This window comes from Castor canadensis, chromosome 10 (assembly GCF_047511655.1).
Source record: "Castor canadensis chromosome 10, mCasCan1.hap1v2, whole genome shotgun sequence".
Classification (NCBI taxonomy): Eukaryota; Metazoa; Chordata; class Mammalia; order Rodentia; family Castoridae; genus Castor; species Castor canadensis.
The window spans coordinates 72,622,415-72,639,502 of NC_133395.1; the positions used below are offsets into that span (position 1 = coordinate 72,622,415).

A 17,088-nucleotide genomic window follows, 5' to 3' on the forward strand; every position below is an offset into this window, starting at 1 on the left:
ATAAACTTTCACAGTAGAGCCAGATCCTCCTAACCAGCTAAATTTCTGCTGATAAAAAATTTTAATTGGGTCCTAATTTGAATTTTTGGTCATTTAGAAAGAATAGCCAATACCTTTGGGTTAGTTAACTATGAAAAAAATATTTGTTGTGCACAGCACAATGTAAACTGAAATGTACTTAAAATGCTTACCTAGGAGAACACACTGTTCCTAAGCATGCCAGAAGCACCAGTTTAAAAACACAATGAGATTGTAACTTGAGATGAAGCCTGAAAACCTGGACACCAAATCCTCTGTGCTCAAAATAACTCCTTACCTGACTTAGGTGAAACCCCAGACTACCTGTATCCAAATCACTAAATAACATTTCTTTAAAAAAAAAAAAAAGGAATGGCTGGGCTCCGGTGGCTCACGCCTATAATCCTAGATATTCAGAAGGCAGAGATCAGGAGAATCACAGTTTCAAAGCCAGCCTGGGCAACTAGTTACATGAGACCCTATCTTGAAAACCCTTCACAAAAATAGGGCTGGTGGATTGGCTCAAGGTGAAGGCCATGAGTTCAAGCCCCAGTATCACAAAAAAAAAAAAAAACCTAGGGTATTCACTTCTTCTGACCCAGACTTTTACCCTTGTCCCGTGCTCAGTCTATGCTGAGGAGGTCTCCCTGACCTGTTGTTCTATCTTGGCTATCTTGATGTTATAACCTCCCAGCAGTAAAATATAATTTGGTGTTATTCAAAAATTGAGTAGTTTAAAAAAAATAAGCATCATTCCCAAGAAAAACTTCCCACTTTTGTAAACAATGCCATTATATGGGAAAATATTCACAATGTATAATTATGTAAGAAAGCAGTCAACCTAAGATATTATTACCATATTACTACTCTGACAAATAACATACATCAAATTATGTGTTAGTAATGGGACAAGGGTTGACTTTTTTCCTTACTGTGCCTTTCAGAATATTCTTTTATAAGGTATAAAAACTGAGCATGTGTAATTAAGAAACATGATAATGCTCTGTAAAAACACGTCACAAGCCAAGGTTTATTTCACAGTACACAGTGCCTTCGTTCTCGTGCTCATGGTAACATACAGCCCTCAGACACCACTGAGACAGCGTCCCTCTGTCAGGTCTGTGTCTGGACAGAGGGCATGTACCATTCTAAGGAACTGGTTGGCAATCAGGTGAGGAGTCACACTGAGCACAGCAAATTAGCTCCCAGGTGTAGATAAGGCAGGTGACACAAAGCCAATGTCTTTCTCTCAAGTGGAATCACAGATAGGTGGCAGAAGAGCTTACCTAGCACCAAACCATCTACTGAATTTGTTTAGTAAACCAGTGAAAAGGCTGCTTGGTTTTTGTGCAGATCATGCTGCCAAGTGAAAAACAAATTTCCCTTTCAAACAGTTGATTTTGGCCCCCCACAGGCTGTGACTTAAGTTTCCAAAGTTCCTTGATCTCTCTAAGACTAAGGAGGAGAAAAGGCTTGCCAGTCTATTTATTTATCCACTTCAAGATGTCTTCGTTAGAAAAGTAAAAATGGTGAAGAAGCCCAAGCTTGAATTGGGAAAACTCACAGTGAAGGGTAGTAGCTATGTAAAAGCTACAGGAGACGAGACGGATGCTAAAGTCAAATGAGCTAATGGATACGAACCACCAGTCCAGGAATCTGTCTAAAAATCAAAATTTTAATAACAGCAAATAAAATATCCTATTTGTGAAAAAACAAAAACAAAACAGAACAACAAGGAAAAGAAGCCGATCACCCAAACATGGGAGGTGATGAGGCCAAGAGTGATTGGACACGAGGGCACAGCCTCACTTAAACAACACAGAAGAGCTCCCTACCAGAGAGAGGCTGTTATCAGAAGAAGTGGGGGTGAGTGTTGAGCAGGCAAAAATAGATACTTGCTACAGAGAAAAATAAATGGATTATTACACAGACTAGTCACAAAAGTTCTGTTGAAGTCCTGTCATGATACCTAGCCAAATGGATTGCATTTTCCACAGAAAAGCACAGTAATCCCCTCTCCATATTCTCAGTTTTGCTTTCCACAATTTCAGTTATTTACAGTCAGCTTCAGTCATAAAACATTAAATGGAAAATGCCATAAATAAACAATTCATAAGTTTTAAACTGTGCGCTGTCCTGACAGCATGACAAAATCTCATGCTGCCCTCCACCATCCCCTCTGTCACACTTGGGATGTGAATCGCCCTTTTGTCCATTGGAACCCACGGTGTATATGCTCCCTGCTCATTAGTCACTTAGTAGCCATCTTAATTTTCAGATAGAAAAGCACAGTATACATTGGGTTCAGTGCTATAAACAAGTTTTCAGGCATTCACTGGGAATCTTAGATCATCTCCCCAAGGATAAGAGAGAATTACCATAACTAATAACCTCAATCAGAGATCTGTGGACATTTCTGTTCTCAACTCATTCCGCTCCACAACTCAGGTCTTCAACAAAAACCTTGCAAGGAGTTGATGCTTTGCCTGTAGTCCTGGAGCTGCTACATAAGTAGGTACAGGTTGCACACAGATAACAAATAAAATTGTCAAAATGTGATTTTAATAGCTCTTAATGCTTTTAGTTAATATAATGCTGGCTAACAGGAACACATTAAAAGAGAGATTTTCATACTTTTCTAGTCATAAGTCAGTTAAATCTTATTAGGTAGATGTTTGTAAAATAATGACGCTGCTGATCTGAGTCCTTTTTAATTTTCCCATTTGGGATACTGCAGGGACGCTGGGGAAAGCATTGGCATTTGCCTGGTACATGTTAGTAGGGACCATAGGGTTTAACAGAAATTGGAAGACCCCCCTTCCAACTCAATTGAATGGGCAAAGTCAAATTTGATGATGGTAGCTATGCCAGGTAGTTTTGTTTGTTTTGTCACTGGCTGGTTTTGACCCTAAATTGAGATATCAAGACACTGAGCCAGTAGTCCACCTCTCTCTTCAGATCTCTTAATATTTGCTTTATATGTTTATGTGTTCCAATGCTGGGTACATTTAAATTTACAACTGTTATTTCCATTTGATGATCGACTCCATCATTATGCAATGATCTCTTTGTCTTTTTACAATTTTTGACTTAATGATTATGTAATAAAGTGTAACTATTCCTGCTCTCTTTGGTTTTCATTTGCATGGAGTTTCTCTTTCCATCCCTTAACTTTCAATCTATGTGTGCCCTTAAAAGTTAAATAAGTTCTCTAGTAGGCAGCATGTAGGGTCTGATAGGAGAATGTAAAAGGAAGGCATTTGTTTGAAGGACATTTGGCAAATAGAATGGCAATTGAGTATGGGGGGGCTTCTAATTTATTATCATTTATGTATTGCAGGTTTTTTTGTCATTTGATTCTGAGACTTAAAAGCTCAATTCCTTCCCATTTTTTCAAAACATCAACTTATTTGAGTGGCTAACTTACATGAGTTCTGCTTAAAACAGTAATTCACGTTTGGGTATGACTAAAATTTCAATTCATAATCAGTGTTTCTTGTGGGAAAAAATGAAATAAAGTTATCTGGAGAGACTTTTAAGTGAAATCTCTCTGCTTAGCTTCAACCCCGTTCTACTGCCCAATCACAATTTTCAATTCCAAAAGGAGTTTGTCCTAGAAGGATCCCTGGCTGTCTACTTCTCTCCTACCCTGTCATCCTTTGCACCCCCGGTGTCTGATCTCCTGCATTTATCTGTCCTAGTAGGGTATGTACTTATTCGCATGCTGACTTTGATTCTTTTTTGAGCTTTCTAAGCTATAAAGCTCAATCTTCTAGGTGTCCTCCATTTGTTCTCGCTCTCTGTGACTCTCTTGCTTAACACTACATTTTGATGATAGTAAAAACAAACAAAAAAAAGCAATAGGAAAAGGCATAATATTGATACAATTCAAATAGAAAATACAGAATTCTGTGCTTCCTTCTAAGACTTGCTGACTCATAATTGCATTTAGAGCATGTCTAGAAATTAGATATTTTATCATTTCCACCCACTATATCATATTGAAGCAGAATGAAAATCTGAAGCTTGAAAATTTGTAAGGCTACATTTTATCTATGATTCAATAAAGACTCACCACATTTTCCAAGTGTTGCAAATAAAATGTGCATTTTGTACATGCTCTGAAATACCCTTATTGTTATTAAGGTAGAAGCTGTCACATAAAGACTCTGAAATGAGTATTAAATAAGGTACATTAATGGCCTTTTGCACCTTCTGAAGGGAAAGCCCAGGTTGGCCAGTGTAGTACAAAGAAAATGAAGCTCCACTTACAACAGCCCTGTGGATCTCATAAACTCACCTGATAAAAATACTTCTCAAAGCTTTTATGTCCAGTGTGATGCCCAGGCATTTCCAAACCATGTGTATGTGGCAGGAATAAGTACATATTAAGTATATGCTGGTCAAAATTATGTGGGAAACCCTCACATCAGAAACAAAACTCAGGATTTAAAAGTCATCAGTCTCTGGAGTGACAGCAGATTAGGAGATGCCAAGAGAAGCAGGTATTTTGGGACAGGAGTCAACAAAGACTCTGCTTTCTAAAATTACTAAGATTTCAGTCTAAGTCCAACCAGTCCAACCACATCAGTAGGACAGGACTGTAGCTTTTGATCTCCCCTTTGGGACTAAGCAGTATCTGGCCTTTGGTCTGTTCTCCCAACATATCCTAAATGACTCTCACATCATACATTATGCTGGTCAGGCACTGAGCTTTCAACATAGAGGTACAACCTCATGCCAATAACTGATGTTAGCATAGATCATTTTCTGTGCAGTGGTCCCAAGAAGACCCTGTGACCATGGGGGAAAATGAACATGAGAATAAATGGAAACCCAGTGAGCGGACAAGGGCCCATCCCAACAACAGAGGAAAGCCTGAGTACAGACCTGTTATGATAGGCCATTTAATTTTGTTGGAGAAACTGGACTTCTGACAGATGAACTTCTTTTCCCTCGAATTCATGTTTATCTAACAGAATTGTGGTTAGGAAATGATCCAAGAGTCAAAAGGCCAAACAGTGACCTGGTTCACACACTGTGGACTCCTCCCATCTCACTCCATAGTTTCCCCAGGCAGGTGTTTGGGTGGGCTGTTGGTATGTCCTCTCCACAAACGCTCACCAGGGACATATTAACCTCTTGCTCTTGGCCTTCTTGGTTCTGGCAGCCCCATCAAGCTCAGGTGTCAGTGACCTATTCCATGCTACACTCTGAGCCTGATGAATGAACATCTTGTTATAATGCATTGGGAATTAGAATCATCAGTGAAATTAAAGAAATAATAATGCATTTTATTTTTAATACCTTTCTTTGTGAGAAAATACATTTTCATAGACTATCCAGTTGTAGTCTTTCATTACCCCAAGTGTGAAAGAACAAAGGAATGCTAACTAAATATTCTCAGCCTTATCTTTGAAACTTTAATATAATCCACTAAAAAGAGGATTTAAAGAAGTCTTTCCTCCTTCTCCATATTTTCCTGGTTCCCTGGTGTATAAATAAGACAATTTTCCCTGCCTGAAACTCAGCCTTTGTGTTCTGTCATTTGTGGTTTAGTTATTACCCACATATTTATGATTCTGCAGTGAAGATAATCTCTGTAGATGCATAACAAGCTCCTTTGTATTTCCCACTCATTTTACACCCATTTCTGGAAAGACCAACGTACAGACTTACCTGAGAACAATTTTGCCTTGTAATAACTCGCACAAAGCTCACCAGTCTCCTTGATTAAGGAGGCGGAGTGCTAATGTGTGATTGTTGGATTCACAGTGTTCTTTATCTCATGTTTTTCAGAAATTGAGGCGAAGGAAGCATGTGACTGGCTCCGTGCAGCTGGGTTCCCACAATACGCTCAGTTATATGAGGGTACGTAAGCCTTCCCTTCATTTTTTACAGAGAGTAAATTAAAAGTGAAGTGTGATATGTTGTGTTTTCCAGGTCTTTTCTCTACCATTTGCATTGCTTCCTTATCTCCTCACCTTTTGCAGTGCTCTGATACCAACATGGAAATAAGAATCACTTCCCACACCCACTCTACCTTCTACTTCCCACCACCAATTCTATCCAACTCTATATTTTCCTTCTGCTTTTCCACCATCAACAACTTTTCTGTACTTTCGTTTGTATTTTTTTTCTTGTTTTTTTCTGCACTACTCTCAGTTTTCTTAAAACTACAGTGAATTAGATGTTTGAAAGGTTCCTAAACATCTCAAAGCTAATTGTTCTGAGATTTCTCTTACTTCTGTTTACATGAAAAATGTTAGGAGCAATATGGATCAGATGTCATTCTCCTCAGTTTTGGAAAAGAAGATTTTTATTGCTAGCATTATACTTCTCATTAGTTCTTTGACAGTTAGTAAATGTACTCACCTATATCTTACTTATATCTAAAATTGCAACCAATGCTTTTAACTCACTTTGGGATCATCTTTATTTCTAGTGAATTAGTCACATCCCAGCACTGAGCAGCTAACACACTGAAGTAAACTGTGGAAGATTATTGCTGATAGTTTCAACACTAATGTGTGGACAGCATGTAGGAATCTGCAGGGAACCATGTGCAACACAGGAGCTCAGTACAAGTGCTCTGGCAGCAACAGAGCTATCACTACCAAAGACCCAAAAGGATAGGAGGAGAGAGAGGGTGCCAGGGCCCAGGAGAGAGAGGATATTTGAAACAGACCCTTGAAGGAGCATACCGCTGTCCCTGGATGGCCTCTCCTGGAAAGAAGCCAAGGCAAATTGCCTCATTCTATTTCATCCAGGACTTCTCGCTGACAAACACAAAAGGCACACAGAAGGCAGAGGGCACTAATGTCATCCATCTCTACAGGTGATACTTGGGGCACAAAGCAGGGTGCAGAAAAATGAAGAGGGGGTCTGCATGGCTAAACAGAATACCTAACACTTGAAGCTTCCTGGTGGCATGAAATTTGTGGAGGATTGAAAGAATCAATAAAATTAACTTTACTATAGGTGACTTCTGTCCCTTCACCTACCTAGAAGCTCAGTTTTATATTTTAAAAATACCCTGCTAATCCCATTTAGATTCTGTAATGTCATAGGAGAGCTTCTCTCTAAATGTGTCAAACTGCTGACAAAAGTTTTCATAGAGTTGCAACCTATGTGTGTGTCTATGGTCGTTACTATGACACACACTAGAATGAGATAGTCTTCATTCTAGGACCACCTAGAATTCAATCATGTTACTTGTTTCACCACAGGGGGAATCATTTTTTGGGTTTGGTTTGGTTTTGTGTTTTGTTGTTCGCCGTACTGGGATTACACCCAGGGCCTTCTTGAGCAAGCCCTCTATCTCTTAAGCCATGCCCCCAGCCCTTTTGTTTGCGTTATGTTTTTGAGATAGGATCTTCCTAACTTTGCCCAAGCTGACCTCCAACTCATGACCTTCCTGCCTCTGCCTTCCATGTAGCTGGGGTTACAGGCATGTACCGCCACACGCGGCAGAATTGTTTCTATTTCTAACTCACGCTAAGATTTAGATGCCTTAGAATTACCATGATTGGCAAGGTATAGGTAGTAAAAAAATATGAAAAAGAGAAAGAAAGGCAGGAGAGGTAATGAACTAACATTGTTAGATTTGACATTGGCCTCCATGTCAATGATCTCCAGAGTTCTACCTGCATAAAATGGGGTATCTAAGTTAATACCATGTTGTGAATATTGCCAGTGACCTCCCAAGCTGGCATGAATTGTCTGTTCAAGAAAAGTTATGGCGTTAGAATTTCATCTTCTCTTTTGCTGACACTTCAAAGTGACTCAAGATTTCACTACAAAAGAAAACATTTGAGAGCATTGAACTTTGAGTATTTTGGGAAATGTCCTTTTTTGAAAGAAAAAGAAATCTGCCAAACTTAGTATTGCATAAATCATCAGGATAGTGAGCTATGCTTTATGTGGATGGTGAAAATGCAAAAGCTCTTCTCCAATTCCACATCAGCTTATATCTGTAATAATGACAAGCTATAAAAATGCAGTCATTTAGCATTTAAGCCTAGCCAAGGTCAAGCATTTGATTATTCTCACATTTCCCACTTATGTTGTACTCTTGAAAGCATTCACTGTGATAAAAATAAAATTGTCTGCTGTTTTAACCACCACCACCAATGATAATGGACAGGATAGGAAATAACTACTATTAAGATCGGTGGTTTGTGCCGATCTCGGTGGCCTGAGTATGTTGGTACCCATTCAGATACAGCAAGATGCATAACCCTTAGTCTCTCCTTTTTCTCTTAGATTCACAGTTTCCTATCAACATTGTGGCTGTCAAGAACGATCATGATTTTCTTGAAAAGGAGCTTGTAGAACCTCTTTACAGGTAACTCATATGAAGTATTTATGTTTCTTTCCATTGGTTAGTCTGCAATAGGTAGGTATCACTAAGTCGAGGGTGAGTTTAACAATTTACTGCATATTTATTGTGCGCCTACTACGTGCCAGACATGGACTTAGGTTCTAGGTATACTGCAGTTAGCGTGACCAGTTCATGTTGTCACGGAGCTTAAATACTAGTAGGGATTTTCAGACAATACGTTAAGATAAAGGCAGAAAGGGACAGAGACAGAGAGCGAGAGAGAGAGAGAGAGAGAGAGAGAGATTATTTCAGAGTGTGTTAGATGTAGGGTGAGGGAGCATAGATGGCCACAACATGAGTATTCAGGAAAGGCTCCAAAAAATTCCATAAGTATGTCAAGCTTGACTGTATTTTTTTGTTTTTTGAAAGTCAAGTGACTATATTTTCAAACTGCTCTTTCTAGCACGTTCTGCATTTGACATACAAAAGGTCATAGTTTAAGGGGAAATAATGAAGAGCAAAACTTTTATCAACCTAGGAGAGACTAGTGTGTTTAGAATAGTGTGTAAATGATCTCAATTTTAGGCTTATTGAATCTTCAGACATATATTTTTATGTTCACAAGCTGGTCACTCTGTGGCTCCTATATGAAGAGAAAATAGAATTATGTTAAGAAATGACCTCTGATGGTCAAGAAAGAAATACTATGAGTTTGCTTAAGTTCAAGGTAACAATCCTGTGGAGAAAAGCAAAGTATTCTTCAAATCATAAATTTGAACACAGACAGGCTATTTGGACCAGAAAGCAAATAAACCACAAAATGCCATTTGTGAGAGTTTATGAGTTGAGTAGATGATTTGGTTGTGATTCTTCGAAGGTAATGAATTGGAAAAGCCTGTGGAATGCACATGCCAAGCAAGATCAATGCCCCCCTCAGAAACCCTCATTCATGACACGCAGTATCTCTTTGTGTTTTCCTTCTCAGCATTACCTAAATTGGCATTTAAAAAGTAACTTATTTTTAAAATTATATTTCATTATCTTTTCCCATTGAATTCTAAAACTTTGTATTTTATATAAATTGAATTATAACATATATATGTATCCAGTAAAAATTCACTATTTCATGTCTATAGTTGTCTGAGTTTTAACAAATGCCTACAGTCACATACTCCCACCCCAATCAAGATATAGAACAGCTCCATCACCCCCCCCAAAATTCCCTACTTCCTATTTGTCATCAGCTCTACCCTTCCTTCCAACTCCTTGCCAACCACTGATTTGTTTTTGTACCTACAGTTTTCCAGAATGTCATGCAAATGATGTGAAGTAGCATGTAGCCTTTTTAGTCTGGCTTCTTTCATTTGGTATAAAGTATTTAAGATTCATTTATGTTGCTATATGTTTCAATAGTTCATTTTTTTTTCTGTTTCTGAGTAGTATTCCATTATATGGATGAACTCTAGTTTGTTACCCGTTCACCAGTATATCTGGGTTTCTGCCAGATTTGGGTGACTATAAAAACACGGTACACATTCATATTCAAATTTTTGTGAGCATAAGTTCTTGTTTCTTTTGGATAAAATCTTAGGGATAAGATCGTGGAGGCCATATGACAAACCTTTTTTATTTTATAAGTAAACATTTCCAAACTAACACTACTCTTTTGTATGGCCACCGGCCACCAGCAACATATGAGAGTTCCAATTGCACTTTATTATTGTCAATTTTTGTTTTGTTTTTAGACATTCTAGTTGGTGCCAAATGTTATCACATTGTGGCTTTAATTTGTATTTTCTTAATGACTAATATTGGCAAATATCTTTTCATATGTTTATCTGCCATCTATGTACTGTTATAAAATATCTGTTCAAATCACTTACCCCTTTTTAATTGTGTTGTTCATTTTCTTATTGATTATTGAGAGTTTTTATTTGTTCTAGATATAAGTCCTTTATAAATACTTTCTGTTTGTCTTTTCAATATTTCATGGAAGAAAGTTTTTAATTTTGTTGAAGGTCTAATTTATCCATTTTTTCATGCTTTGAATGTCATGTCTGAGAAAGCTTTGCTTAACATATCTTTGCCTAACATACTTATCTCTGTGTCTGTCCTTGTATCAGTATGACACTGTCTTAATTGCTTAGCTTTAGATAAGTCTTGGAATCCAACAGTATTGACTCCAACTTTGTTCTTTGCCAAGTGTTTGGGTTCTTCTACCTTTCCTTATAAATTTTAGAAATGGCTTGTTAGTATCTATTTTTAAAACCCTACTGTAGTTTTGATTTGATTGCATTGAATCCAATTTTAGTTTAGAGAGAATTGATATCTTAATATTTAATCTTCTGATTCATAAACAGCACATATCTCTAGGTCTTCTTTGAATTTTTCAACTGTGACTTATAGTTTTTGGCATATTGATGGCATACATACCTAAAAATTTAATTTTTTTGGTTTTATTAAAGATGGTACTGCTTTTTATCATTTCAGTGTCTACTTTCTTACTGCCTAGAATATAATTTTTGGGTATATTATCCTTGTATCCTACAATCATTCTAAAGTAACTCATTAGTTCTGGTAGCTTTGTTGTACTTTCCTTAGGATTTTATCTCTGAAATGTTAATGAAAGATTACATCTTAGGCCAAGAGTAAAAATTTCATTATACATTTGAAATCAAGATTGAAGAAAACATTTGAGGGGCAAACACTGTCTCTGAGTATGTAGTTGTATTGACATAATGACTTATATGACTTAGAGGGCCAAGCTTTGGATCTCAAATGAGGGTGGTAAGTCCTTATCCACTCACTGCTGCAAGTGATCTGAGATGACCTGAATGAACTTCTCCATCAAAGTGTATGGTTTAACCAAAAAAAAAAAAAAAAAAAAAAAGTCTTTCAGACTTGAAAGACTTGAAACTTGTTCCTTGTTATAGGAATGAGCCAGTACTGTCAATGTGAAATCATATAGAGATATAAAGTTCTGAATAATAATACTAGTTTCAGCCAGAAAAATCAAAAAGTCTGTTCTTATAGAGCACAAGAGCCATTAGGATATAGCTATAGTAGGCTATATATCTGTATCTATATATCCAAAAGACCTTACTACATCAATGTGAGGAAGGGCAGCAGTGCTAGCCACCACAGCGCTCTTGATAAGGGCTTGATAAGGGCCTAGCTTGTATAAAAATGGTTGGAGTGGCAGGAGGTTGTAATTAGAACAATTCTTAGGGCAGCTATGTCTCCAAAAATATATTATGAAGCAAGAAAAACATTTGGCTGGAGGTGTGTGAACTGAGACACTCCAGGGGTAGGTGCTGTGGGTAGAACAGAGGCCAAAGGAATAGTCACACCCGGGGTGGATCAAAGGAAGCATGTGGAGTAGGTAAACAGATGGAGGTTACTTAGCCAAAAAAGAAGCAGCAGCGTGGAATCTCTTTCCCTTCATTGTGAGTTCCTCAGGACCCAGATTTCTGCCTTGCGAATAGAGGAAAGTAGGCAAAAGGAAGATCTCTAGCCCAATGGGAATGACAGCACTTTTCAAACTTTGAGATTGATGAGTGGTTAATTAGATACTCTCCCACTCATATGGTAAGTCATGATTAATGCTAAGAGAGCAGTATAGGGATGTAACTTTATGCATTTTTTCCTCCTGCACTATAGTCACAGGTAAAGCTGGTTTCCTGCTTTATTTTTGAAGCTTTGTGGCCTGTACAGTTCTCATACATATTTGAAATGCCAAGGCACTGCAGAATGCTGGAGGGAATCATATAGCCAGAGGGCAGGTAGATTCTGCCAAGTAGAAAAAGGCAGACAGGACAGCCAGAGTCTCCTGCAAATGGTATCCACCGTAGGCATTGTACTCACCTTTGGTTTTCTGCATATGTCTCCCCTGTATAGACAAGTAGTTCATGTCCCAGGTCCCGGTTTACGAGAGAGTTATTTAAGAGTGTCACCGTTTTTTTTTTGATTGGCTTTAAGATATCTATTGTACTGAGGATGTGTCTGACAGAAAGGAACCATGTCTAGCTCCAAGTATGTGGATGAGTAGTTCTCATTAATTTTTTTCAAGTTTTTGTAGTTCTAATTTTTAGTTCCCAGAAACTACACAAGTTTACTGCATTGCTGAAGGTGTGACCCTCCAGAATGACAACTGAGTCTTATTGGGACTCCAGCAATGTTGAGCAGTGCACCCTGTAAAAGTTTGTAACTGCAAGTCAGGAAAGCATGCTTTCTGTATTTTAGCAAACACAGTTAAAATTCTGTTTGGATGTTTTTGATTGAATCCTATTGAAAAATATTTTCTCCTATGAGTCATGAAAAGCTCATTGTGACTCTGCCTAGGTGAGATAATTGAAACTATAACTCTATCAGAATGTAGTGATACCCAAGTATCAAAATATCTTGCAAGATTTGACACTTTTAAGGCAAAGGGCACCAAAGCAAGGCTCCAGAATGAAATTTTTTATAGGAAAAGTAATATGTTCCATCAGCATTTTGCTATATTTACCACATTTGCTCAGGCTGCTAACGTAGGGCCTCAATGCTCAATATGACCTTTGAATTTCTAAATTAATGTTAAGTAAGTAAACCATTTACATAATTTGTGTTGTTAATAAATACTAATTAACTATAACCTGTGTTAAATAAGAATATCCAGTGTTTGGCGTTGTTTGGTGGAGCTAAAGAATTGGTTAGAACTATACGATGTGTCACTGACCTTTCATATTTAAAAGGATAATTAAGAATGAGTTTCATATGGAGCAAGGGCGAGCAGGGAGAATACTGACAAGAATGATATTTATGATTTACCTCTATATGCAAAGGTCCATATTTGCTTTAAATATGTTAAATAATACTATTAATATTAATGATAATGTGCATGAATATTGATAATTGACTGTAAATATTTTCCCTTTTAGACAATTTATCCCCAAAATTGTGCAGGATTACTTATTGTATATAAGATGATTAACTGGATTGAATCCTTGGATGAGCCATTCAGAGAAGGCAATTAGGGTTGCATGATCCTTGTGGTCACCTCCACCTTTAAAATCTCGAGTCTATAAATGAATACAAATTCTAATAAACAGTTATTCTGTTTCTTTAAAACACTTATAAAATGCTCACTGTGTACCAGACACTTCTCTTAAACATTTTACAAATACTTACTCACTAAATGCTCATAGCAGCCCTGTAAGATAGACCCTAGGCCTGGTGTGTTTGGTATGGTGTATCCACCCTGCTCTCCAGAATCCCCATTTGCTAAATTCCTCTGCATGAAGCCCTTTCCCATGCCCTGGGGCTATAGCACAGGGAGGAGCTGCCCCCTGACCTGCTACCTTTGATGCTTGGGTCAGAGCATGTCCTCAGTGTCTTTAGTTCCTGAATGTCTTCAAGGGCCCCACCCAGAACACTGCTGGACAGACAGGGCTTGGTCCACAGTCCTCACATGGGAGGGTGAGAAGTTCAGGCTGCTGGAATGGAGTCAGAATTGTCTGGAAGAGATGAACTTGTACCCCTGCTTGTTATTCCTCTCGTGCCTTTGGCAGGAATATTAGAACTACCCCAGGAAACTAGCTGTTAAATCAGTGTGGGAGACCTCATAACCAATCTGAACTCTGTCAGTTTAGATGTAAAATATGAATTTAAAATATAAACAGGGACAGGGTCCTTCTGTTTTTCTATAGTCTGTAGGGGATGCCTCTGTGTGTGTCCCCAGGCTCCTGTACAGTGTGAGTCAGGCCCTGACTGTCTGGGCCCAGCTCCTCCTATCACCTTCCAACATGCCTGACACCTGCTCCTCTCAATCTCTGCCTTCCTGCTGTCCTGCAGGACCTCTTCACTGCTGTAGTCCTCCATCCTCCTAGCCCTGGGCATGCTCTCCCCTGGCTCTCCTGCATAGCCCCCCTGCAGTCTTTGCCCAGTTCAGTTTTATCCTGAATTCCGCCTTGCTCCTGCTGTGGTCAGCTGGGCATGTGAGGGAATTTCTGGCAGTTTCTAAGGGCTCCATAATGGGGAATGTATCTTATTCAGTTTTGTATTATGGATGCTTGATGTTTCATGGCCTTGTCCTGAAAGCCATGAATAAATGTTTGTCAAGTTGAACTGGAATGTGGAAGTAAATAACCTGTCAGTTCACAAGTTATTTCATTGCTTCTTCAAGTTAGAAAATATTATATGATAGTGTATTTTTCATTTGCTCCTCAAAATGTCCTAAATCACTATCTCTCTTAACTGACTTCTTTAGAGAACAACCAGTGCCCACTACTTTCTCTCTCTCAGGGTCCACTCACTACTCAGCTTTCCTCCCCTCAACCTTTTGCCCTATCTGCGCCTTCTCTATACTGTCCTCACCAATTGCTAAATCCAAAAGTATTTTTAGGATTTATATCACTTATTATTTCTTAAGTATTTGATACAACCAACCAAGTTGCTTCCTCTTTTTTTGAATGCCTTAACACCACCTTCAGTTAGTTCTTGTTGACCTGCATCTCTGACTCCCTTCCTTAACCCAGGCCTTAAATAGCATCATGTATCAAGACTATATGTTTCATCCCATCTGTATTCTTAGAGTTAAGCATTGTTTATTTTGTCTTGTGTAAAATAAATCACAAGTCAATGCTACCGTGTCTGGAATGTGTACCTAGTTTCAGACCACTTTAGTTTGTGGTAAGACTCAGAAGAATTGGATGTGCATGTTGTTTGAAATTGTATCCAAAATTTCTAAGGTGACAGTAATTTTGTAGGATTGAGAACTAATGAGCCATCAAATTGAAAACAAAAGAAATACAGACCACTTTACATCCATAATTTCAAATTCCAAGAAATAAAATTATTTTAATGAATAAAACAAAGATTATATTTTTGAGGGTATTCTGTTTTTGGAGCAGGTTTTGGTTCACAAGAAAACTGAGCAGAAGGTAAAGAGTTCCCATTTACCCCTGTCCCACACATGCACATTTCCACCACTATCAACTCCCCCACCACCAAAGTGGTACATCTGTTACAATCCACAAACCTACATTGACACATCATCACCCTAAATTCATAGCTCATAGAGTTCATTTAACACTAAAAACTCCTAGTGCTTTTATTCTATGAGTTTTGATAAATGTATACACCATTATAGTATCAAAGAGAATAGTTTCACTAACTTAAAAATCTTAATCCTAGCTACTCGAGAGGCAGAGATCAGGAGGATCTGGGTTTGAAAACAGCCTGAGCAAATAGTTCATAAGACCCTATTTCAAAAATATTCAACACCAAAAAAGGCAGGAGGAGTGGCTCAAGTGGTGAGTCCCTGCCTAGCAAGCATGAGGTCCTGAGTTCAAACCCCAGTACCACCAACAACAAAAAAAAATCATCTGTGCTCTATCTTTCTGATCTTTTCATTGTCTCCATAGTTTTACCTCTTCCAGAATATAATTGCAATAATATAGTATGTAACCTTTTCATGTTGCCTCTTTCATTGAGTAATATGCATTTAAGTTTCCTCCGTGTTTTCATGTCTTAATAGCACATTTCTAATTATTGAAATTTCATTGTCTGCCTCTACTATAATTCATTTATCCATTTACCTGACATCTTGATTGCTTTCAAGTTTTGGCTTTCAGAGCCCTTGCAGAGCTAAAGAAAGGAGTATGGGAATAGAGCACGTTCCAAATCCATAGATCTCCCTATTCTGGGATACAGTCAGCCATTTCTCTTAAATACACACTACTTGCTTTGTTGCAAGCCTATATTAATTTCCAGCTTTCCTAAAAAGTTGGTTTTGACAATGTTTGCCAGTATTCTTGTTGCATTTATGAATGACCACTTTTGCATTTTACTTTGCCATTCCCACTAATGTCCCTCACATCAATTTCTCTTCTGCCTTATTGAAGTATAATTTACATTTGGGGAAAAATCAAATGTCAATATAAAGTATACAATTTGATGAATTTTTGTCAAACAAATGCAGTTGTGTAGTTATTGGCATATTCAAAATCTTTTTGTCAGCTCAAAAAGTCTACCATTACTAGTATTTGGCACACCCTGATACATTTTACCACTACAGTTTTATCTTTTCTAAAATTTCATATAAAGGGAATCATATAGCACATATTCATTGTGTTTCTTTTTTCACTCAACATAATACCTCTGAGAGTCATCCATGTTGTTGAATGTATCAGTATTCAGTGATTTTACCTGTTGAGTATTCCCATTGTATAAATGCCACAATTTTTATATACATTTACCAGTAGATGAACATTGAATTATTTCTATTTTTTGACTATTTTATGAGTAAAGCTACTATGAACATTCAAGTACAGATCTTTTCATGGACATAATTTCTTTTATCTTAAATAAATAGCTAAGAGTGGAGTTTCTGGGTGAGATGCTTAAAATATGTGTAGTTATATAAGAAATGGCCAAACAGTTTTCAAAGAAGCTACATCCTTTTGGAAGTTTCAGAAGTTCTGCATTCTTTTGAACTCTCAGTGTTCTCAGTGTTTTTAATGTGGGCATTCTTGTGCACATGTACTGGTGTCTCATTATTATTTTAACTTGCATTTATCCCACAATTAATGATGCTGGACATGATCTTTTCATGTGTTTATTAGCCATTTGTAATCTTCAGAGTGTCTGTTCACAAATTTAGCACTCTTTAAAAATCAGTTTGTTTGACTTATTATTGAGTTTAAGAGTTCCTTATGTATTCTGCATACAAGTCTTCACATTCTTTATATGTTTTCTGAACATCTTTT

At 37.7% G+C, this 17,088-nt stretch overlaps 1 protein-coding gene across 8 annotated transcripts in view; it reads left to right on the plus strand.

Annotated features, from left to right (window-relative positions):
- Stard13 (StAR related lipid transfer domain containing 13) overlaps window positions 1–17,088 on the plus strand; it is a 528,094-nt gene that overhangs the window by 466,179 nt on the left and 44,827 nt on the right. For all 8 annotated transcript variants that reach the window (XM_074043562.1, XM_074043563.1, XM_074043560.1 and 5 more), the window contains 2 exons: window positions 5,818–5,889; window positions 8,284–8,365. In XM_074043562.1, coding sequence (XP_073899663.1) covers window positions 5,818–5,889; window positions 8,284–8,365 — 154 coding nt within the window. The remainder of the gene's footprint in view (window positions 1–5,817; window positions 5,890–8,283; window positions 8,366–17,088) is intronic.